Below are 25,327 nucleotides of genomic sequence, written 5' to 3'. Positions count from 1 at the left end.
CAGCAGGAAGAAAACAACAAAAACTACCCAAGCCTGTGTTCGTGCTGTCAGAATCACCACCCTGCAGAGAAGCAGCAGGTCTCAAGAACCCGCTTTAGCAGCTCTCTCCTATCTATTGTGCCAGGTCCTAACTCAAGACCTCCCAAAGTCTCTGTGGGTTAAGGAAGCACCCATTTGCTTTCAATAGGATCATCTTCATTTTTCAGGACACACTGGGATGGTCTTTGCATATGGCCAACCCTGAGTGGAGCAAGCTTACCTGTCAGCATCTCCGAGGCCCAAGGAGGTATTTCGTTGCAGGGTCTCCCGCACCACAGCCATTCCATCAGGAAGTCGGTTCAGGCGGCGGGTGTACAGGCCAAGTCCACCGTCAGTCATATACCTTTAAATGGAGAAGAGGATGATGTAAATGTATGGTCAAAAGCAAGTCTTGTATGGTCTTGTCATTCATATCCAGAAGCCCTGCATGATGGTCTTACAGCCCTGCTGTAAGTGGGAAGGAACTGAGGATTCCTTGAGGCTCTGTCACTAATCACAGCTCAAGGATAACTCAGCAACTGATTCAACCTAAATGATCAACAGCTTGTTAGCAAAAAAAAAAATGGAACTCCGCTTAATTAATCCAAACTCACAGGAACCCAAGAAGCAGAAGGGAACTAGTGAATAAAATTAACTGTCAGATGTATTCATGTCATTCTTTTTAATGTCAGCACACACAAAGCAGGTGTTTTACCTTGGTAACATGAATGGAACTGACAAGTCATTAGCAAATCATAGGGGAAAATATTACAGAACAGCGCAGTTGGAAAAAAAGGCAAGTTTTTATGAGACACAGGAAGAAAGGTACAGAGAATAGAAAAGGCACTTGTGTGCTATCAGGGACAAGTCATTTCTCTGGGCCCTAAGTTTTTAATATAAACTACGGAAGTATTGCAGTCTTCCTCACCTGCATCACACAGTGGATATAAGAATGTAGTAAGATAAGGAATAGGAAAGTGCTCTGCAATTTCTAAAAGACTGTAAAAATGGAAGGCCTTATCATTTATCATCATCTTGAAGTATCCACAATGGTGAACTTCACCTTTGGTATTAATGTCATAATAGGGTCATCACAAAACTCTCTGAAAGGCACTAATACATTATCACCAAAAGATCTGAAAATCAGTGTTACTCAGGGACGCCTGGGACTTTCTCATTTATATATAAATGGCTGATCTGTCCACCAACCCGATGGATCCTGAGAGCTGAGACCCAGGAAAGGTAGTTTAGATCCAAAGAAGCTGGACCCCACTCGTCTCCTTCCCAACACCCTTTGAAGGAGACGGGTTGTGTCATTATCCTCATCTTCAAAGGAGCACAAGAAGGCAAAGCAAAACTTGGGCAAAGCCAGAAACCGAATTTGGATACCTTGATCTCTGTATGGCCCTATCAACTTGTGATGTGCCTGAAAATGCCTGTGTTTAGCATTTCAAGACAAACAACATGCAGGAAGAACACCCATGTGTGCTTATTCTCTTGAAACAGAGGCAGCTGAACTAAATCATTGAATGTTTGCTGTATTTAGCGTTTTAGTTTCAGCATTTATGGGATAAATCCGGAGGTTTCCCAATCCTTGAATTTTTTCCACTTCTAGCTTGGGAAATATTCTAATAAGACCAGAATTATGAGATCCTGTGGCAGTTATCCAAAACTAGTAAGTTCAAATCAGCAATAGAGAAGAAAGGTCTCACTGGAACCACATTCTGTGAAAAACAGCTTCCAGTACGGGTTCAAGGAACTTCCCCTTAGGGAAGTTGTAATTATAAACGCTTGCCTTACATTATTTAACAACGTATACCTTTAAAAAAAAAACTCAAATGAATAAAATGAATTTTTTCAACAAAAGCAAGTTTGATTTATTTAGATTGTTTCATTAAATAAGTCTATTATTACAAACGGTAATAAACAGAAGCACAGAACACAATCTTACAAGAAGTGCAATACCCAGAATTAGTGCATAATGTATAATTAATGGCTGCTGAGAATCCCTTAAGGTTTGAATTCATTTTTTTTCCAAGATACCATGTTTGAATTTAATATCTCTGATGTTGTCCCCCAGTTCCAATTATGACATTAATGATCACAGATGATGCAACAGCAACCTAAGAGAAATCTGAGTCAGCCAAACCAGTTTGTGGTTATACTGACAAAGCAACAGCAGAATAAGACTGAATTTTTCACTGGACTATGTCACTTTAAAATTAAAAAAAAAAAAAAAAACAACACTCTGTGGATATACCAAAAACCACTGAATTATACACTTTACAATGGTTAATTTTATAGTATGTGAATTATATTTCAATAAAAGTAAAACTAGAAGAGCAATCATCATAGTCATAGATAAAAAAATTATTTTGTGTAATTACTTTTTTTTTTTTTTTTTAAACATGGGCAGGCACCGGGAATTGAACCCGGGTCCTCTGGCATGGCAGGCAAGCATTCTTGCCTGCTGAGCCACCATGGCCTGCCCTGTAATTACTTTTTAATGCTCACCTCTCATGCTTACCTTTAAGCCTCCCATTTTGTGCAAATCTATATTCCATGTATGTAGCACATATTAAATGCTCATTAAATACTGTTTTTGTTGAAGGGATGGACATAGATGGATGAAACCCAAAGACAGGCACTGGATGGGGTTTTAGCAAAAACTCTTTTGAAAAAGACACTGGTTATAGGTTTTCCTTCCTGTAAAATGTTACCAAACTTGACATCTAAGGCATATATGGCTAGACAACACTCTGTTCATCTGCCAGTTCACCCGTGTATCCATCTACCCCCCCAGACCCCATCCCCAACTCAACAGAGCTAGTGATTCCTGTTTCGGGGTCCAGCAGTGGGCTGTGTGCACTAGTCCTTCAACCAGCACAAGGAGGAAAGCAAACAAATAAAACCCTGCCCCACCTATATCAAAATATGGTAACTTTAGCAGAGGCCAGATTGTCTAGATCAAATGTCCTTTCAAGGAGATTTGTACACTTTGAAACGTAAAAATGTAGAGCAGAATCTCTTTAAAATGCAATCTGTTGTACCATTAAGCAAAGCAGTTGATTTTAATTTTAGCGGTCTACTCAGATAAACAGTTTTTTTTCAACTGGGGAGATCTTGTCAAAGGACAAACTAATCCTAATATTCATTGCCCTGTTATCTTTATTGCTGGTGAAGCCACACACACAGGTGGGCATTTATACACACCTAGGCAGAGATGAAGCCCACACATACCCCTGACTTGGTGCCAAGGCCAGAGAGCAGAGCCCAGTGAGCATTCCAGAGCTGGAATGTTGAAACACACTGCAGCCCCTGGCCCAATAACCTGTGTGCAAAGTGGTTTTGTCCAAAAATGGCATACAATGAAGGTGGGGAGGCCCTGGAGAGATGGGAATGAATGTGCCACTTGGTTTGTCAAATTCTGCTGGGAATTCTGACTTTGGAAAGAGAGGAGGGCAAAGGTAAGGACAAATCTGGGTCCCCCTGTCTTCTCAAATGCACTAAGAAGTGAAAGCCAGGGAATGGAACACAACTAGTCTGATAGTGATCTAGTTCTGGCTGCAAGTCTATTTCACCCACTTTGTGTGTATATGTGTTTGTGTGTGTGACTAAGAGTAAGAGAGACAAAAGAACTCACTGATGGGGAAATGGGGAATTTACCTCTTCTGCTAAAGGTTTGCAAAAATATATTTGAGGTTGAGTGAGGTTTCAAATGTACTTTATTATTTCAATAATGCCGTACTTTTATGGATATACAATGCTTTTTACTTGGATCAGTTAAGGGCTGGCTTTGAAACAATATCACACCAACTGGGGTGATTACTGATCTCTCCATTCCTTTGGGGAATGGCTTTGCCAACAGGGAACAGGTTCTATTCTATGTCCAAACAGTAAGACAGAAACTGGCTCCACTAGCTCATACAGCATTTCCATATTTGTTATGGAAATCAGGTGCCTGTTTCTGGTGGCTCTGCTTTGACATTGTTTGCTGAATGCTTCCAACTCTGAGATAACTCAGTGTGTTTTGGCAAAGGAAAACATTGTGAAGTGGTAGATAGAATTGCGGCAATTGTAGCCGCTGGCTTGGTGCAATTTGGTACCTAGTACCCTTGCCTCATTATATATTTTAAATAACATTCTTCAAAATAAATAATTTTATACTTCTCTCACTGGGAGTCAATACAGCATTGGAGACAGAGCTGTCACTGGAAACAATCTCACACCAGAATCTAATTTAAAATATCCATTTCTAAATTATTATCCACTAAGTACAATAGTTCGATTTACAAAAAGCTCCATATATATATTTTAAAATAACCCCTCTAGTCTTGATGAAAAATACACATTTTTGTTGGATCCAAATTTACACTGGAATTGTCTACTGAATGAATTAATACAGACTGCCTTAATAAAGTTCATCCCTTAAGAAGGTGTAACTTACAGGAATAACACTGGTACGTGCATCTGAAATGGCGGCCTTTTCACACAGTGTGAAAGAGGCTTGTGCGCCTGAAGGGTCTGGGAAGGAGGGACGCGATGGCCTTGCCCCACCCTCTGGAGGCATTATCAGAGTCCCCCAGTGGGGTGGGGGTCGGGGTGGGGATGAAGCGGCCCGTCCAAGGTCACAAATACCCCAGGACCAGTGCTGTACTTTCCTTCTCCTTGGCAAAATAAATAATTAGCGCTGGAGCTGAAGGAGTTGCTGGTAATACCCCAATGTTTGCTTGGTGGGTCTCTAAGCTGCCAAGCTACTGACCGATTTCCACATTATTCTGTTGTAGCAAAGGGAAGAGAAGGCTCTCTGACTGACTCCACCTTCCATAGCTTCCCTGAAGCCCTTTAATGGACAGCAGAAGCCTCTGCTAAAGAGACAAGGTGACTGGGAGGAGTTTATCTTGCTTTTCAAAGCTGAGGCAACCTAGGGTGGTCCACATTTTCAAAAGCAGCCTTTATTTTCACAGGTTGTATTACAGTGACACAGAACAAAGCAGGAAGCAGGAGAGCCTCAGAAAGACATGGGCTCAAATTATTTTTTTCTGCTTCTTGCTAAATACGGTATTAATAATAAGAGCTAACGGTTACTGAATGCTTGCTGGGTGCTCTGCTAAGTGTTTTACATGAATCATGACATTTAATCTTCAAAAGGACCTTATCAGGCAGGTGTATATTATCATCATCTCCATTTCTCAGCTGGGGAAAACAAAACTGTGGTCAAGATCACACTGAGGAAAGGCTGGCTCAAGGCCCAGCTTAGTCATTTTTTGGGTAATTTCAGAGTCTCTGTTTCCTTATCTGTAAAATGGGTGAAACTACAGATGAACTTCACACAGTTATTGTGGGTTAAATGAAATTGTGCATATAGCCCAGTGCCTGGCACATAGGTGACACTTAGTAATTATTAGCAGCTGTTCGTACCTTCAGCAACAATTGTTCACTTGACACAATAGCAACTCGTCATTTCCTTCTCCCCTGTTTACTAAATGCCACATACCAGGCTCTTTGCCAGACTGAGTTTATAGAAATGGAAAGACCTAGTTCCTGGTCTATGCCGGTGAAACTCAGAACCTATTAAAGGGCTCAGACACATGAACAAGTAGCTCTACTGTTACATGAAGAGTGATATAACAGGTGAATATATGTCAAGCTTGGAGAACACACAGGGGAAGAAGTCACTGAAGGCTATTGGAGCTGGTCCTTGAAAGGTGTGTAGTAGTTTGCCAGCCAAAGAAAGAAAATCTATCCAGGCAGATGGGTAACAGGTACAAAAGCAGAGAGAAATAAAACGAGGATATATAGTTCATTGTTACTGGAAATAGGGGGCACTCCAAGGGTGGTGGGTGTGGTCATGAACGGCTTGGATACCAGCAGGGTTGAGACCTTTTCTTAAGTCAGGTGAGCCAAGAAAGGACTAAGCAGATCAACGGGAGCCTCTGGCTTTTGTTTCAAAGATAACATTGACTTTTCAATACTTCCATCATTCTGGATTTCATTTTCCGTGAGCATTTTCTCATCGGTATTTCCTGCTACAGAGTTTTCAGACACATCATTTCTACTCCTGTCTGAGTCATCCCAGACCTTTGGGCAATGATCAGACTTGTAGGAGGATAGGTCTCACTAGCCAAGAGAGACCCATGGAGGTAGCATGCCTATTATAAGCAAATTTCTCAATAAAGTAGTTACCTCCTGTGTAATTGATGCTAGCTATGAAAAAGCTTTGGAATCTAATAGAACCTGTTAGAACAAATATGCTAGATTTTGAGGCCAACATTTAGTAAATAGATTTCTCCCTCTTCTTTAAATGTAATGATGCAAAAATGTGGAACCAGGTGAAGCCAGATTTGAGTCCCTATGGAAGGAGAGAAAGGTGGCATTTCATTCCCAAAATTCACATTTCAAGAAACCTGCTTTTTAAGTAAAACAAACGGACTTTCACTAATCTCAACAGAAAAGGACTTCTGTCAAGAACTGGGGGCAGTGTGAGGGGATGGGAAGGAAAGAAATATGTACCCATCTGATTTGGTTCAGTGAATTTCTAATGGAGTATGACATTAAAAAAATAATAATAACAAAACCCTTCAGATGCAAGAAATGAAAGCAATACAAGCAGAAAAAAAATTTGAATCAGGCATAGGCGATTAATTTCCCTCAAAGACATGCCATTCCATCTGTACTTTTCAGTCACACTTTTGGTTGAAATGTGAACACAGCAAAGAAAAATGTGATAAAAGAATTCTATATACAAATAATGTGCCTTGCCAATATCAACATAAATACATGAATACATACATCAACACATACTTTATTGTATAAGGTTAAGAAAAATGATGTAGGCTGCTGAAAAACCTTTACAGTTGAGCATTTCACCAGCATCTAAATCCCTAAACAACACAGGCTTTCACGGTGCTCTCCATTTATTCGCAAAGTTTATTAGGATGTAAATCGAATTTCTGGACAAACCTGTAAAAGGATCCCTGTAGTGTGGGGCCTGTTAGAAGTCAGATGAATAAACTTTACTCTGGGTCATAGAAGGACAAACCAACAAGCTAGTCTAACAAAGCTGCCTGAATCCTTTTGAAGAAAGCCAACCTTTATGAGAGAAAGGAAGCTGCTACATCTGACTTAGAAGAAGAGAGTGCAATCAAATCACAAAAAATCCGACTGGGAAAAAAATGGGCTTCTTTTTTCAGCACTGATTATAAAATTGCAGCACTCAAATTTAGGGAAACACTTAAAATTTTGCAAGGAAACACTTGGAAACCACTTTGCCCTCAAAGAAGCATAAAAGCTGAGACAAATGTGGCATATTTTATCAAATCACCTGCCCCAAATGATAAACGCAGAGAAGTATCTCAGAGTGATTCTACCTTACCCTTATATATTTTAATATCCTACCTTATCCTCATACATTTTAAAATCAAATAATGGTGAGTTCCAATCAAGGAACATGGTGCCGATTTCTTCAATTATGGGTCACCCCAAGCTGACACATTAAAGAAAACCAACAGAAGCATTTAGAAAGAAAGTCCAAGGTTAGAAAGTCCTTCTTAGTTGGGTTGCCTTGTGAAAACAGACCTTTAATGATAAATAATCCAGAATGGACAACACACTCAATCAAGAAACATAGGGCAAGGGGAGGAGATGTGTGAGAAAATGACTAATTTTCAACTTTTATGTCTTGATAATTTTTCCAACACAGACTCATATTTGTTTGGTTTATATGCCTTTGTAGCCCCCCTTTCCAACAACCTGGCTGGAAGAGGCAGAGAGGGAGATGGAGGCTTAGAGAATCCAACAAGTTTCTTACCTTTCTGCTTGATGCAGAGTTGGGACACCTCTTAGCACTGCTTTCCACCGACCTGTAAGACTGCGCACTCTTCAGGACATCACCAAGCTGATTTCATATGCTTTTCAAGGAGATGTGGGAGAGAGTTCGATTTTCATCTGTAGCAAAATTGATCCTTATTTTGCCCAAGCCAGGTGCAGCCACCTGTGGCCACACTATGGGCTGCCTTGGCTCAGAGAGAGAAGATGAACACAGCAAATAGACATCTCTGTAGGGCAGTTCCTTCAGTGGCCGTGCGCCACCAACTGGGAATATTCACAGCTCAGGGGCCCCAGCCCCTTCCCTGGCTTATCTGTATTTCACTTCCATCTCACAGAGTCCTGGAAGGTAGGTGAGCCAAATGACTGGGGAAACCCCAGCTCAATTCTCTCTGGTCATGGTGCAGCAGGACGTGAAGCCTTCTGCAGAAGCGACTCTGCTCAGGAGGTCTAGAGTTGACTCTGGCTAGACCTCACCAACAGAACACTCCTCTCTGGGGAGCTCTACAATGACGTTGCTAAGCTAGTCAGACAAGAGCTCAGCTTCAGCGGGCCACAGGGACAGAGACAGCAGGGGGAAAAGGAAGGCCTGAGTAAAGGAGGAGTCTGAGGGTCCCAAGGGGCCCCTTTAAGCCTCATGCAGGAAATCAGAGCTTCAGACGTAGTGATTTCTATTTCCTTAAGTGAGGTGCTGAGGAGCTGCTGGACAGGGTGGAGGGCACACTGAGGGGTCACTGTTAGTAGCAAAACGCAACATGTGCCTCACCCCCTACCTGCTGCTTCAAGTGTGGTTTGAGGCTCAGCAGCTACAGCACCACCTGGGAGCTTGGTAGAAAGGCAGAATCCCAGACACCCCTGACCCATATCAGGAGATTCATATGCACATTAAACAGTGAGAAGCACAGGCCTCTGACAGCGGTCTCTGTAGCGGGCAGCACTCATGGGGTGCTTTTTAATTTTTATTTCCTTCTTATCGTGTCCTTTTAAATTCCTGTCTAGTGTCTGTTTCATATTGCACACAATATTTCAGTAGAGTGGCATAGTAAATTAAAAAATATATACAATGTGGGAGGGGTAAGGGGTCTGGTATGTATGAATTTTTTCTTTTTCTTTTTTATTTCTTTTGCTGGAGTGATGTGAATGTTCAAAAAATGATTATGGGGATGAATACACAACCATGTGGCGACATTTTGTGAGTCACTGATTGTATACTATGTATGGAATGTTTGTATGTCAGGAGTGTTAGTAAAGTTTTTAACAATAAAAATATTAAATAAATAAATAAAATGCGTAACAGAGGGACAAATTCATTTTTTATATGAAAGTATTTATGGGACAAGTTCATTTTTTACACAAACAAAACCAATTTAGAGACCACTATCTAAAGCAGAAATTGCTAAATTTTCCTAAGTTATGTGGACCCCTTCGAGACACTGACGAAAGCTATGGACCCCATCTCACATATATGCGAAATCTACCAACAGTTTCAGTTGGTTCATGGGCTCCCCCAGGCCCCATCCCAGCAGCCGTTCTCCTGAAGTAGGGCAGAAGTGGGTCCTGGCTGAATGAGTCCCTTCAGCATATCCTGCAATGGCTTCCACATGGCAAGAATTGTTTGTTATTTGTTATAAGCTGATTTCAGCAATGGCACATGGCTTTGCTATCATTCAGATGTCACCCTGAATTTTAGCATACAGTCTCGATCTCACCACTGCTTCGGGGCTACTCTCACCAAACTCTTAGCAGAGAAGTGATTAATCGAGTGGGGAAATTCCTGCGTGGTGCTGAAACATGCTACCAAGGTCTATGTGTCTTTTACAAAACACAAATGTGATTTTTCACAAGTTTAACAAAATTCCATCTGACAATAATTTTCAGAGCACTCAGGTTTAGTTTACCTAAGGATCTATGCACATAGGCATTTTAATATAAAATCCATAAAACTGCTAATAAGATACACACTTAAACTCACAGAGGGTTTAGGATTTTAACAATAGTGTGCTTATCATCTCTATTTAAATAAATACACCAATGTAAAATTTCTATTATCATCCATAAATATGTTTGTATAAAATGGGAGTTGACATGGTACCCTTCTAAAGAAAGGCTGCATACTTTAAATTTGACAGTCCCCGTATCTGCAACTTGCCAGAATTCTCTTTACAGTGGTTCAACTGCCAGTGTGGAATTGCAGCAAATATTTCTAGCCCTAGCAGGAAGCTTTTTGTCCACCTACTGAAAGACAAAACACATCCTAACACACAGGAGACAGTTTTCTAGACAAAGCCTCTTTAAGCTCTTTCTTGGAACGAAACAGTTGGTGAAAGGAGATTGACTGATATCCAGGAAGTCTCAGACCTCAGATTATACCTGAATCATCTGGGGAATGCTGATAAAAATGCAGATTCCAGGGCCCTGACTCTACAGACACAGAATGTTTTTGGTAGGGGCCCAAAGCCTGCATTTTGAAGACATGTGGGTAAATGAGGACCAAATTGATAGAAACTCTGCCTTAAATTTTGATTCCAAGGTGGAGGGACTATGACCTCAACTGGACTCAGTTTCCCTAAGAGTTTAACAGACATTATAATGTGACTACTGTATAAAGTGATTTTTAATTTCAAATCTTCCCAATACCTGGCTTTGGCACTCTGGTAAGGAAACAATGCACTGTTGAAAACAGTTTGAAAGTCAATTCATAGATTGGATTCCTAATGCTCCCTCTACCTCAGATTCAGGCATAAGAGGGTTTAGAACTTCAAATATCAGTGAACTCATGCGCTTGTATTTAAAGGCCTGCAGACCTCAGACCAGTTGCAGTGGTTGGAAACCCTGGCTTGAGAGGGACATTCGCACTCAGGGCTAGTGGGCATGATGATAAAATGCATTGTAGACAGCCGGCGGGTGGCTCAGCAGTGGCATTCTAATCAGACTGCCCATGCCCCAGAAAAGCCTTCCACTTTGTGAAAAGAATCCTTCCTGTAAAGGACTTGCTAGGCACTGAGATATACTTGCCAATCTTCTGGAAGTTGCTATGCCTTCTCATTCCTGGGATTTCTGATACAACTCCTCAACCTTCAAAGTGCTTTAGGACACAAGTGCACATTTCACATTAAGCCAGCTGAATTCATGTCACCTCTGAGGATTTTGTGTTCTCTTTCAAAGATGACTAGAGCCCCTGGAGGAGGGAATCAGACAACTAGTGTCTCTTTCTCTTCTGGTTTCATGCAGACACCCCCAGGTAACAGCCACAGATGCTACCAAAACTGGGGTACAAACAACTGATGCTTTGGTTTAGGTTCATGCAAGTTTCACCTTGCCTTATTTAGATGGCAGCTGAAAGAAATCCAAGGTGTCCTGACAACAGATGGAGTAAAAGGTGACTTGACTTGTAACTGGGAGACAGTCCTGCTTGCAGACTGAGGCATAACGCAGGCCTATGGAGCAACACCCAACCCCAGCAAACAAACGGCTTTTCTGAAGCATGCGGAGGGCTGCAGGATGTGCTGCACTAGAGCCTCTGAGTTGCAGGCCTTCCTTTGCCCTAGAGCTGGTCCATGTTTTAAGTGGTTGCATTTGTTCAAGAAATATTTATTCTTCCCATACTGTGAGACAGGCACTGGCCTGGGTGCTGGGGGACATGAGAATTAGACTCTGTTCTTGACTTTAAAAGTCTGGGTTGGGAGAAACAGAGAAGTAGAGGTTTGTATGGGATAAGGAAAGGGCCAAAGCAGCAAGAGGGGTCAGAAAAGGCTTTTTGGAGGAAGTAACCCTAGAGTAGCATCTTGAAGGGTGGGAAAGTGTTTGTCAGGCCACCTGGGGTTGGGGACAAGGAAATAAGACAGTTCACAGAGACATGCATATAGAAATACAGAGCATCTAAAATGTAAAATGAATTCATTGCATGTCTTAGATTCTAAATTTCTACCAGGTGGCATCTCCATTAAGAAAATGGTTACTTTGGGCATCCATTCTAAATGGGATTCCATAAGGGTACCACCAATCAAAGAACTAGATATACAGGCCTCTGACCTTCACGGTAGGGATTAAGCCAAAATTGGGTAACTACAGGATACTCAAAGTGCCTGCCACTAAATCGAGCAACAAGAGCTGACAACACAGGATGCCTGGCCCTCATCTACTTTTCCATGTGTGCACGTGCACTGGGGCACTCTCAGAACAGGTAGCCTAGAACACTGGTTATCTGCAGATGTAAGCTCATCTCTGGGTGGCAGTCTGAAACAGCACAGTCAAGGTTGTAAGTTTACCATCTAAAACAAAAATGGCCCCGAGTTCTTTACAATGTATTCGATAGCAAACATCTGACAAAACCTTATTGGTGTGGAGATCCTAAACACACAGTGATTGTGGAAAGCCACACTCACTCTTACCCACAGTCCCACACATCCCTGTGAATTCACTGAATTTTGGGGGAAAGGAGGGTGTGGGGTTTTTATATTAATCAGATGGGGGCATGAGGTTTTTTAAATAAAAGGTTGAAAATGCATGAGAAAAGCCATTTTTCTCCTGGAACGATCAGAGTTTGAACTAATTAAAACTCCAAGCCTCCATACCTCCATATTAAGAAAGACTCCAAAAATGTGTTGTAAATCCACAGAAGTGGCAGAAGATATATTCACATGGAGGAAAAACAGCTATGGTTGAGCCCACAGCTGGGGCCCATCCATGCCCCGAGCCAGCACAGGAAGGTCTCACAGCTGTCTCTCTGGGATACAAAAAGGCTTCTGTAACCCTGGGTCACAAAAACTCCCCTGAAAGCCACACTGCATAATCACAGTAAAAAAGGCTGGGGTAGAAATTCTTAAAATCTTAATAAAATCCTAAACTAAAAAGGCTTTTTTATTTTTTTGCCAACCAAAGACCACAGGAGGAAGGAAAATCATCAGTCCAGCCTCTTCAGCTGGGCACAGACCAAGAAGTCATGAGTGGAGAGTAGTCAGTGATGTGTTTTCATTTTACTACATTTGTGGGTGCCAGAAATCCCTGTAAAATAAATCCCTTTGCTCTATCTTTGATGATAAAATTGAAGCTAGGTTCCCTTAACTTACATATAAGAGTCATAGAAAAATATTATTTTTAATTAAGTTTGGTAAAAGTGTGTCCTACTGAAAAAAAAAACGCCTCAAAAAATGCCTGTGAGGGCGGGCCAGGGTGGCTCAGCAGGTAAGAATGCTTACCTGTCATGCCCGAGGACCCAGGTTCGATTCCCGGTGCCTGCCCATGTTAAAAAAAAAAAAAAAAAAAAAATGCCTGTGGAGGCCAACATGTACAATTGCAAAAGGCAGCTGAATGGCTCTTCAATGACTCAAACGTGCTAACCTCAGGATCTATAAAACCTCCATGCAGAGGTGCGAGCTCCTGCCATATTCATGCTAAAACAGGATGACCCCAGGATTCTCTCCATTACCTCCCACTTCAGACACCAGACTCAAAAGTTTTTACTCGAAAGTTGAGTTTAAATGCAGCAGTGCATTAAGAAAAAACACCCATGATAGTCTCATGGAACTAAAGAATATTAGAATTTGATGGAATTTCTAAACTTCCTTGGTCTGATTCCTTTTCAGATGCAGAGACTCAGAGAGTTTAGATGATCGGCCCAAGAAAACATGAATCGAAAGTAGTCAATGTTGTGTTTTCATTCTAATACATGTGGGTAAGAAATCCCTGTAAAATAAATTCTTTTTTTCTGTCTTCTTTGATAAAATTGAAGGTTCCCCCTCTCCTTTTCTTAACACTTTTTAAATAATTGTTTGCTTGTCTGTTTCCTTGTGATCCAGCCTCTCACCCAACAAATTCAGTAAGGCAGGACTAGTGTTTTTGCTTCAATGTCCCCAGTCCCTTGAAAAGTGTCTGGAACTCTCTTGATAGGTACCTAATAAATGTTTCTTGGTGGACTGAATGAATGGATAAATAACAACCACGACTTAAAACTGTCTTTTATATATAGTGTCGTAAGCATTCAGGGACCATAGAGAAAGAAGATGTATTCTTTCATCTCCTTCAAAGATAAAACAGATACTATTAATATTGGGATCTGTTACTTGAAACGGCCAGGGAAGACTTGCAGGAAGATGTGGGCTTTGAGCTGAGGTTGTGAAGGATGGTGGTAGGACGGAAGGAAGAGGCCTTCTATAGCAGAAGCTGGAAAGAAAAGGCACAGAGGGAGGCGTCGATAAGCCTCCTTCTCTACAAGCACAGCATAGCTTGAGCACAGGGCTCACAGTCTTGGGAACAATGTTGGTACCAAGTTCTGTGGCTTCCTGAACCTCAGCTGAAGGCATCCTCATGCCCCACGGCTAAATCCCTCATCGTCCATGATTTAAAAAAAGAAGAAGAAGAAATGAGTTCAGCAGAGTGGGAAGTTGTTTGAAAGGCAAAAACTGTGTTTTTCACCCTAGAATTCCAACATCTATGGATGGGTCTAGGGCAGAGTAGCACGGGTATGTTTGTGAGGGACAGAGGACAGCACAAACGGTGGGGACAAGCACGTCTATCGTGCAGCAGGATGGCTGCTGGAGCTCTGCAGGGGAACCTGGGCACAAGGCAGCCAGAAGACAAGAGGCCAAGCATCCAGACAAATGCCAGCCTGCAGCCGGGCAGAGTGACAGAGGGTGGTGTGACATGGGAGGGGCAGGGGCACCCTGGCAGCAGGCGGAACACTCCGGGGGGAAGGGCAGACAGAGAGGGAGCCCACACTCAGGCCTGTGACCTCCAGAGTAGAAATCAATCTAAAGTTGGTTGACTGCAGGACACTCAGATGACCTTCCACCAACGCAGTAGGAACTGCAGTCCTAACAGCTGTCTTCTGTCACACAGACAACAGAACAGGGTCCCTGACTTTGTCACTCTTCAACTGGTTCAAGTGCTTCCACTTTCACACGAATTGTGGGCAGAGAAGCTGAAGTAATAATTTAAATGGGGCGGGGATAAATCAGAATTCCCTAGACCCTGCATAGTTAATGTATTCAATATTGTAATTTTTTACATTAAAAGACCTATTTTCATCAAATGAACTTCAGATAGTAATGTTGATGGCATCATGGCTGGTATGAATCTACTGAGTTTATACTGATTTCTAATAACCACAGACCACTCTGCCTCCAAATTACTTTATCAGAACCTGGCACAGGAGAAGGAAGTGTACACAATTTTTGTTTATTAGTAGGGGGCATTTTGAGTTTATTAGACGCCCAACTTGGGTGCCCCTCTATCACCTGAGGCCTACGTGCGGGTGGAAACCTGATTGCCAAGGCACCCAAAGGAGACCCATTCCTCCTGAACAAGATACCTGGCTCTGTACTGAACCTCAGTGATTCCTATGGGAACCTCCACGTCCTGAATGAGACAACGGGACGACCTTTTAAAGGTCATCTCTCTGTGCTTCTCACCGAATACAGGAATCTCTTCTCTAACACCTAGGTTGCATACTTTTCCCATTTCTGCTTGACTATGCACAGGGGTGGGGGCTCATGACCTTGCAAAACAGCTCAGTCTGCTTTTCAACAGGTCTAATTTCCAGCATATTTTTCCTTATATTGAGTAATGGTCACTTTGGTGTTCAGGAAATGAAAAAATGTTCAGTCTAATTTCTACCTGCAGTTCAAGTTTGGTGCTCTGGAATCTACTGCTTGTCTAGGTATTTCCCAAGCCAAGCGTATCTAGTTTCCTCAAGCATTTCTGTTAGGTTGTAGTTTCTGAGCCTTTCACCTTCGTTATAACCCTTCCCTGGACAAACCTCTGAACGCTTTAAAACATGAGGCCAAGAACAAAACAGACACTTGATATAGTCTGACTACCAGATACCCTGTTGCTTCTCGCATTATTATTCTATTAATCCAGCTGAAGGCTGGGCTTTGTACAGTTCATGAAAACCCAGAAAAACCTTTGAGTCTCAGAGTCTCAAACCCAGCAGGTGACAGATTCAGAGGGAAGAGGTTTGGGTCTCAACTGCTGAGTCCTCACATTTCCTGAACCTGTACCTGTTAGTAGCTCTATGACCTTGGACAAGTGACTTCTCGTCTCTCATCCTCAGTTTCCACATCTGTAAAATGGGGATAATCACATAGTATAGCCCTCCCAGGATTTCTACATGAATCCAATGAGAAAATACCTGGAAAATACCTGCCACATGAAAAGTACGCAGTAGACACGAGCTGCTGTTATTATTAGTAGTAGTCAGCAGCAGTACTGCTACGACAGCCCTTTTCTACTCCTTCATTTCACACACATTTCTAAGCAGAAATACCAGGTTTGGCAGAAGTTAGAAATACAGGCGTAACAAGACATAGCATGTCTGCTTAAAGAGAGCCCAGTCCAGGGAAGGGACAGTTATACAGACAGCATCAAAAGGAACTGAGAAGAGTCATCTGGGGACTGTTACCAGGTGTTTGGGAACACAGAGAAGACCTGATACCTGCTAGATTGCCAAGGAAGGCCCTCTAGCTACGGTTAACTCTTTTTTTTTTATTACCTATTTTTTACTTAAAACAAACAATATACTTAGAACGACCAACAATAGCCATCTTAGTTAGCTTAACCATAGGCATATTTAAATAAAGATACTTATTTAAAGGCATATTTATTTAAAGATAGAATCCATCAAACTTAGTGACTGGTGTTACCAGGACCAAGGGGAAGGAAGAGCCTGAGATTCTTCCTGCGTTCTGGCAATGGTAGAGAGGTGGATGGTGGAAACAGGAAGAGAATCGGGTTTTGGGGAAGGAAGATGAGTAAGATTTTAGGTGTGTTTACACAACTTCAGTGATAATCCTGAAGCACAGTGATTGAGCATGTACTCTGTAGTCTGACTTTGTCTGTGCTGGAGTCTCAGCTCCATAATATGCGGCTGTGGGACCGTGGGCCAGTTATTTATGCACGCCACGTCCCTATGTCCTCATCAGGAAAAAGGGAAGCAGAGTTTCTACACGACAGAGATGAACGTGGGGATGAAGTGAGACGATGTCTGAAAAGTGCTACACGTGGTGCCTGACATTTAGAAGTGCTCAATAAATTGATAACTGCGAAAATGATGACGATGATGATGGTGATAACTTGGTGTTAAGTATTATGAATACTGGATCAGAGGCCAGGCAGGTTCATGATTTGCAGAGGGCCTGGCTGTAGGGAAACCCAAATTCCTGAAGAACTTCACATCTATCTGGTGAATGGCTTACTCAACCGTAAAGGCTGTTGTGACTTCTAAAACAGCTGCACCAGCCTCCAAAGGAGTGTGGAAATCCAGTCTATTGGCTAGCCTCAACGTTCACCTTCCTCCCTCTTACTCAACTCAATGGTTGAGTGGTTTTAATTAACAACTCCCACGGAGTAAGGCAAAAGTCACTCAATTAATAAAGCCCTAACTTGCCACGGATGGCTCTGAGGTCTTGGGGTGGCGCTGAGCTTGTAATTGTGTATTTTGTTTGGGTTCACAGTGGGTAGGGGAGCTAAGGGAGTAGAATTTCCTCAGAGAAATTCAGGTATCGGATCCACAAAGGCTGGAAACCGTAGGTGACTGAAATGCCTACTTTCATGAGATTTAACAACAGGAAGCTATATTGTGGTGAGGCGCTTCAGTAAATCACTATGCAAAATTGGCTCTAGATCTGAACTTTCCTGCCTCTGACCTCCTCATCGGTTTTCATTTCCAACACACAGAGAACCACTTTTGCCCCCACTCACTTTCTGCACAAGCACCTGGGGAATGTTGACACAAGTGTTTCTAATGCTACAGCAAAGACTTGTGATATTTAATTGAAATTAAACATGCATAAACGATTTCGAGGTAAAGAAAAGTAACTGGCTTTGCCCCTGCCCCAGCCTCCGTAAGTATTCTCCAAGTATTTTTCAAGTTCCTGTGCAATGCAGTGCTTTGAGATTTACCCTTCTGAACACCACCCTCCAGCTCTTTTTATCCCTCCCTAAAATGGCATATGGGGTATCCAGGGCTTCCAATGTCCAGGGGGTACCCACTCTTCCTCTTGGTCTTACTTTCCTTATATTCAGAGCCTGGGGTCTAGGTATACTGAAAAGCTATACTGTAAGCAGTGCAGGCTTTGAACTCAGCCTGGTTGGATGTTTGGTTCCAGCCATTACTACCTGTGTGACTTGGTCAAGTAACATAACCTCTCTGAGCTTTGGTCTCCACAACTATAAAAAGAGGATGAAAAACAGCCTCTATCTCAAAGAACTGATTAAAGATTCAGTGAGACAATGTGTGCAAATAAGGTGCCTAGCACACAGGCAAGACTCAAGAGCAGTGGTGCTATCACGAATTATTGCAGCACTACCACATGTTAGCAGTGCTGTTAGTCAACTTCTCTGCAGCGTTTCTCCTCCTCTGCAGAGCCAACCCACATTTATTCTGTCCCATGTTTCTGACAACTTGAGTTGACTTCGCCCTTTAAACTTCACTGCTCAAGTATGTGAGCTTTAAAGCGATTAAAAGTACGAAGCTCTGAGAACTGGGACATGGACTCCAACAATACAGCAGAGATAACCTCAGATCCCCTCTTCCACTTTCCCCAAGATCAAGAAATGAATGTTTGCCTGATTTACAGCTGGAGGACTCTGGAGACATATTTGGACCTCTCCTTAGACTCGGACTCTTATTCCACTTTTGGGTCTAAGTCATCCAGAGATGTCCATGCCGGTTTGTCTGTCTAGTTGGTAGGCATTTTAGGATTAAGAAGAAAGGTCACAAATTGCTGTCTCTCAGAGAGATTTTGTTTCAGGACCCTGGGGATCCTGGAAAGGATGCAATGATTCTTCCAAGGCAGGCACAAACCCTTGACGTGTCATATCCCAAGCAAGATGCATTAGAGTCTTGCCTGTGTCCTAGGCACCTTATTTGCACCTCAGAGATATGTATCCAAGCTGACATGTTGCTTTCTACCCCTCATCACACATCTGAGAGGTAGGTTACCATTTAACAGGTGGAAATGGGGCCTCAGAAAAGGAAGAAATTTCCACCGAAGTCACCTGGTTGGCAAGCACAGGATTTGAAGTCAGCTCTAAAATCTAAAGCACCTTCCATTAAAGTATGCCTCCAAAGCAGCACAATAAGGGGATCATGAAGTCCCAACAAAACTTCAGTTTCTTATCTTGATCTGAGTGCAGGCACACCCGGCCTTCGTTCTGAGTCTTTCAACATGGGCTAACTGTCTCAGGGCCAAAATACACCCAACCTCATCCAAATGTTTCTTCTCATATTCACCTCAACTCGAACTTGGTATTCTCCAACCTCGCCATCATAAATCTGGTGAGCCACTCTGTAACTGCTGGACCTTCAAAAATAACTGGGAAAGGTATTTTGAACCTAAGTGATCTACATGATTAAGATAAAAATAATTATGTACTAGGCTTTCTAGATGAGAGATACACAAAAGCTTAACAGGAGAATGAGGGGAGATGAAGGACCATCTGGGATACCTCAGCTCTCTTCCTTCAAGGTATATCTGCAAAGCACTGAGTAGAAAAAGGAGGCACCCCTGCAGACCAGTGCTCTCCAGCAAGGGGGTGGCCCTGCAGGGTGGTGGACAGAGCACCTGCCATGGCACAGCAAGGAGGGCACCAGGTTCACTCCACCCCCACTGAGATTCCAGCTTACAAAGAGAAAGAAACAAAAGAATAGAATGATTACTAGGTTCTGGTTTTTTTTTTTTTATCTCTTCCATGGGCTTAAAAAAAATTAAGTAACAATTATCTTCTTGGGTGCTCATTTTCTTTACCAGTAAAATGAAAATAACATTCTATAAATCCAGAATCTGGAAGTTATGTAAGATATCTGGCACACAGAAAGGGTGCAGTACAGGCTAGCGGCAGTTCCCTGGGGAGCTGGAACATGTTTTTCTTGCACGTGTATAAGTAGTTCTGTGCACATGTCCCAGGTTTACTCGGGTGAGGATTTAACAATCACAAGTAAGCCCAGGGTAGCGAATGGCCCAGGCCTGACAGGATAAATCACCCATAGACTCCTCTGTCTGTCATTCCCCAGCTACAGGCCCAGGATGGAGGAGATGCTTGCTAAATATTTGTCGACTTGAATCAACTAAAATGCAGTTTCTCTGTAGTGTTGATTAATGGGCCCAGGGAGGAATTTCTCCTGGTTAAACACCTGGGCTAATCTGAGTCATGTCCAAAGGCTGAAATGCGTCTTGTTGACGTTGTTTACCAATGAAGAGCCCTGCGAAGGGCAGGGAGTCTGTTCTGACGAGACAGCAGACAGCCCAGATGGTGGGAAAGGAAAGGAAGGAGTGGTGCCTTGCTAAGGATGATTAGTCACAGTGGAGTTCTCTGACCCAGCACCGTGACTGGCGGTGGGAGTATACAGGAGTATTCATAGTTCCCACGTGAAGACATTCTTATCTCAAACTCCACTGGAAGGAAAGCTCTCACTGGCTCCTTACCAACTGGGGTTTTAGGGACAAATAATGGTGGAAGAGAATTCAAATATATGAAATACTTTTACCCTGCAGCAGGTATCAAGCTAGGTATTTTGGGTACATTATATCTCATTTAATTTCAGCAACATCATAATTATGATGAGGAGGATTTGGAAGGGTCTGTGATGCCCTAGGCACTGTGCCAGTACTTTGCCAAAGTTTCCTCCTTCAGTCTTCACTGCAACTCCGGGCATTATTATTATTCTGCTTAGCTTCCGGGAAGAACAAAGCGGGTATGTAAAAGAACTCGAAGGCACTGGCTGTCTTCTCAGAGTCACTTTGGAGGCCCTAGAGCCTTTTGCTTCTCAATGCTAACATTTATCACCACCACCTGCCTTGCTGACACACAGTGCAGTCCCCACTCGCACTGCCCTGAGTTTCTCCAGGGCAAGGACTGAAAGCTTCTGCAGCCCCCAGAATCATATTCTACCACTTGCCACTTATTCTGTATAACATTCCGCCAGCTCTGGTCTGAGAGTGGCCTCGAGGCCTGATAAAATTTGAGGGCATTGGATGGGGGCCGACAGGCAAGACAGAAAGTTGGAAAAGGAGATAGAGGGTGCTAAGAACAAATGCCAAGTATTGCACAGCCAGTTTCAGCACAGGCTGGGAACCTGCAATGGGCTGATTTAATATGAAAAATCTCTTTCACCTTTCTGCATGTCTGTTCCCATGGCCTCTGCTTTAACTCAGGGCCACGGCTCTGCTCTCCTGGGCTCTGTAAAAGTTTCTGACCTGAGCCCCACCCTCACACCCTCCTGAGGCTCTCCAACCAGGCATTCCTCTCCCAGCTAGGGGTCCTCAATGATGCGCCACTGCCTTTGAGATCAAGCTCAAATGTCTTGGAGATGGGGACGCACACTCCTGTCTCTTTTCTTCCTCCTAGCTTCCCTCTCCTCATTGTTACTCACATTTTATACTCTGCTCAACTTGCCAAAGGCTGTACTAACATGCCCCAACGGCCACATGTCTTCATGCCTTTCCCGTTCCCCTAGGTCTGCTGGGGTGGCTTGTTTACACTTCAGGGCTCAGCTCATGCAGCCTGAGGATGCTGCAGCTGCTGGAGATGTTAGAATACATACTCACCAGGCACTGGGCTGAGACGTCACATGTATGATCTCATTAAAGCATCATGAGGATCACAGGAGAAGGGCACAGTGAGGTTCAAAAGCTTGGCCAAGGATTCACAGCTACGAGTGGTAGAACCAGCACCGGGAATCCAGGTCTGACTCAGCAGCCCACACTCTCTCCACTGACCACTACCTAACAGTACTCTGTTTCCCATTACTTGTTCCAACAGAATTCATTGCTTCCTCACCAGTCTCCTTGGCTCACCACTCTTACACTGACCTACAGAGTTGCCTGTACCACAACCTTCCCCCATAATATTAAGATCTTTGTAGCAGAGTCTTGTTCACTTTTAGCCTCAATGCCGTTAGCAGAGTCTCTAGCATACAACAAGCTCAAGAAATACTTGTTAAATTGAACTTTACTGCCTTCTATCTGGAGTCTCCCCAGAAGGCAGGCCAAATGAAGGGTTTCCCGTTTCCAACCCCTGGAGGGCTTGTGATTTGGAAGGTGATGGGACCAAGAGGCTGCCACTAATGGTTGGCAGGCAGACAATGAGCAGTCCTTTCAGGAACTAACAGAGAAGGGCCTGAGGATGATTTCCTTGTTGCAAAGCACCCACTTTGGCTCCTCCCAGCCCTTTCCTTCTACAGAGAAAGCTGGGAGTGGGAGAACGGAAGGTGAGGGGACCTGAACTTTAAAACAAGCTGGTGATTCCTAAGAAGTCAGAGCTCTAAGCCTGTTTTTGTGAGAAGACAAGATACCCTTTTTCTTCCTCCCCATAAATTATAGACCCATACTTCATTTTTCCGTGAGGCTGTAAATCTTCTTTAAATCCTCGTCTCTGCCTGATAAATCTGTTGTTACCAACAGTGGCAAGGGTAGGCTGGAATATGCTGAAGAAGCATTTTAATTTAAATTTTCTTTCTCCCGATAAACTGCCCAGCCCACTGCCGATAAGCATTGAGAGACTGCCCATCCACCACAGATGGAGGAAGAGGTGTATAACTGATGCCTCCCCAGCCATCAGGGACAACTGATACTGGTAGCCAGAGCTGTCAGTCAGCCAGCTACCCGCATCAAGTGAAATCACAGCCATGCAGGAAAGCTGTCACTTGTACTGCAACACCTGGGGAAATTAATCCTGCCCATCCCTGTGCTTCCTTACCTAGGGAGCTGCTTATGAAAACAGGGGTCACTGTACTTGGCTGGGATATTTAACACCAAGGAAAATACCAGATGGGGAGAAGTATTTCTGGTTTCTGTGAAACCATACACCATTAAGACCTGTTAGCAGAAAATGCTGAGAGAGGCAGAGTAGATGGAAAGACCACTAGACTCTGACCTGGCTCAACCCTGTTGCTAACCTGTTAGGCCACTCTGGGTCTTACCTCCATCTTGGAGTCTCATTTGTATTTTTAAGTGTGCATGTGTTAGAGAAAAGTGATTTGTCCAAGACCCCCCAGATATGTCTGTATATAGAGCTGAGTCTCTACTTTTTCATGACAATTCAATCTTCCTAATCCCACTGAGGCCCTCCCATTGGCTGGCTGGCAACCTGAGCTTTCCAAACCTCCCAAGATCTCCAAAAGCCAAGGACAATTTTAGTCAGATCCAGCTCTGAGAAATAAGAGCCTATCTTTTTCAAATCCAGAAATCCCTGCCATGCCCTGCTGGAATTTGCCACAACCCGCTGCCTCGCCTTCCAGGATAGCCTTGCCTAAAATAATTTATCTTGGCCTCAAGGTGCAATTTGGTGGTAAGGAATATTTTGTTTCCTCTCCAGTTTGCCAGGAACAACAGCCTGTCCAGAGGTTGCTCCAGGTCTAGCCCTGGAAAGACCGTGGGAAATAGTTTTCAGATAAGAAAGAGCCTTTCATGCTTTCAATGCACCCTTTTGGATTCATGGTTGTGCTGGTTTGAAAGGATATATGGACCCTAGAAAAGCCATGTTTTAATCAAAATCCCATTTGGTAAAGGCAGAATAATCCCAACTCAATACGGTATATTTGAAACTGTAATCAGATCATCTCCCTGGAGATGTGATTCAATCAAGAGTGGTTGTTAAACTGGATTAGGTGACAACATGTCTCCACCCATCTGGGTGGGTCTTGATAAGTTTCTGGAGTCCTATAAAAGAGGAAACATTTTGGAGAATGAAGGAGATTTGGAGAGAGCAGAGAATGCGGTAGCACCATGAAAGCAGAGTCTACTAGCCAGTAACCTTTGGAGATGAAAAAGGAAAACGCCTCCTGAGAACCTTCATGAAACAGGAAGCCAGCAGAGAAAACTAGCAGATGGTGCCATGTTCGCCATGTGCCCTTCCAGCCAAGAGAGAAACCCTGACCATGTTCACCGTGTGCCTTCTCACTTGAAAGAGAAACCCTGACCTTCATCAGCCTTCTTGAATCAAGGTATCTTTCCCTGGATGCCTGTGATTGGACATTTCTATAGACTTGTTTAATTGGGACATTTTCTCAGCCTTAGAACTGTACATTAGCAACTTATTAAATTCCCCTTTTTAAAAGCCATTCCATTCCTGGTATATTGCATTCTGGCAGCTAGCAAACTAGAACAGTGGTGTTGCCCTCTGTGTTCAATGTTGACTTGGTGAGAAATATCTCACACATGTCCCATAAGGGTCATTGTTGAAGGAAGGAAGAGAGGAACAAGGGGAACTTACATCTTTTATCACCCCACCTGGCATGTGGCCCGTTTTACTCTGAGCTTCTCTTTTTCCCTATACTGTCAATGTGAAGCTCACTGAGAGAGGTGGACCAAAGATCTGGGAGAATCAGCGAGTACAAGCCAGGACCTGAAGAGGGAAGGCCATGTGTCTAGAGTTTCAAGCCCAAGTTCAAGGCTTCAATCTTAGGTATTTATTCATTTAGAGGGATATAACTGGTCCTGCCATGTTGAAAGTCAGTTGTAATGATCATTTAACAAACTTTTATTGATTACTTACTATGGGACAGGCACTATGCAAACCAAAGAAGATATGGGAGCATTCAAGACAGACTTGCTCTTAAGCTTTAAAATGCCTGGGTTTTGTTACCTCCTCACAATTAGTGCACAGAAACAGTCTAAACAATATTTTCTGTGGGTGCCTTGTTTGATACAGATATATAAAATATTTTCAAGCAGCTTGGATTTTATATTTCATAGCTGGAGTTACAAAAATAGGAAGCACCCTCTAACGTAGGTAAAGCAGTGGGCAATAAATGACCAGCTCTTGGAACAATATTCTGTCACCTAAATATCTAACGAAGCCCTAGAAAGAAGCCCAGGCAAGTCAGGTAAGTTTCATGGCTGGACATCTTTCTTAATACTTCACCGTGAGTAGTATTTTCAGATTTAGCATCTCATTTAATGCTATTACACACCAGAAGAGAGATTAGCATCACCTTAATTTTCAAACTAAGTAGGAAGACTCTTTTCTATTTTGCCCAAGTAGATGATTATACACCTAAGGCACAACCACCTGCCTGTGCGGATAAGGACTGTAACAGAACGAATCAAACAAAAAGAATTAATTAATATTTAGTTTTTGTCACACAAAAATAAGATTTTGCAACATACCAATAACCTCAAAAACAAAACAAAACAAATTCTGCCTTTGTCTTAAGAGAATTTGTTTATTTTCTTTAGTTTCCATTTATATCAGAGGCTCTGGCAGGTCACAGCATTGTCCTGTAGTGTAGTGAAGAGACCCTTTCTGTCTGCAACACTGAGATTTGTTACTTTATGGTAGAAAGGAGATATAATGAAGGAGGAATGAAAGAAAGCCCAAATCCTTCCAGCGCTAGAGAATGATGGGAACGAAGAAGAAACAGGAGATGGAGAAGAGGGAGTCAGGTAGAGTTGTGACCTGAGTTTTCAGAGAGGAAGAGATGCATTACGTAAGCGCAGGGAACACTTGTATTAGAGTAGGGCTCTTGTCTCTGCTTCGTGAG

General features: G+C 42.9%; 1 protein-coding gene and 1 pseudogene across 5 annotated transcripts in view; both read right to left on the bottom strand.

Annotated features, from left to right (window-relative positions):
• The window catches only part of NAV2 (neuron navigator 2), a 390,205-nt gene that overhangs the window by 124,809 nt on the left and 240,069 nt on the right, over positions 1–25,327 (bottom strand). For all 5 annotated transcript variants that reach the window (XM_077114211.1, XM_077114212.1, XM_077114213.1 and 2 more), the window contains one exon: positions 260–382. In XM_077114211.1, coding sequence (XP_076970326.1) covers positions 260–382 — 123 coding nt within the window. The remainder of the gene's footprint in view (positions 1–259; positions 383–25,327) is intronic.
• On the bottom strand, positions 2,490–22,771 carry LOC143643937 (cytochrome c oxidase subunit 7B, mitochondrial pseudogene; annotated as a pseudogene).

The sequence above is a fragment of the Tamandua tetradactyla genome, chromosome 8 (genome assembly GCF_023851605.1).
Source record: "Tamandua tetradactyla isolate mTamTet1 chromosome 8, mTamTet1.pri, whole genome shotgun sequence".
NCBI classification, from domain to species: domain Eukaryota; kingdom Metazoa; phylum Chordata; class Mammalia; order Pilosa; family Myrmecophagidae; genus Tamandua; species Tamandua tetradactyla.
The sequence above is the reverse complement of the archived record's forward strand: the minus strand, read 5'-3'. Positions and strand labels throughout refer to the sequence as shown.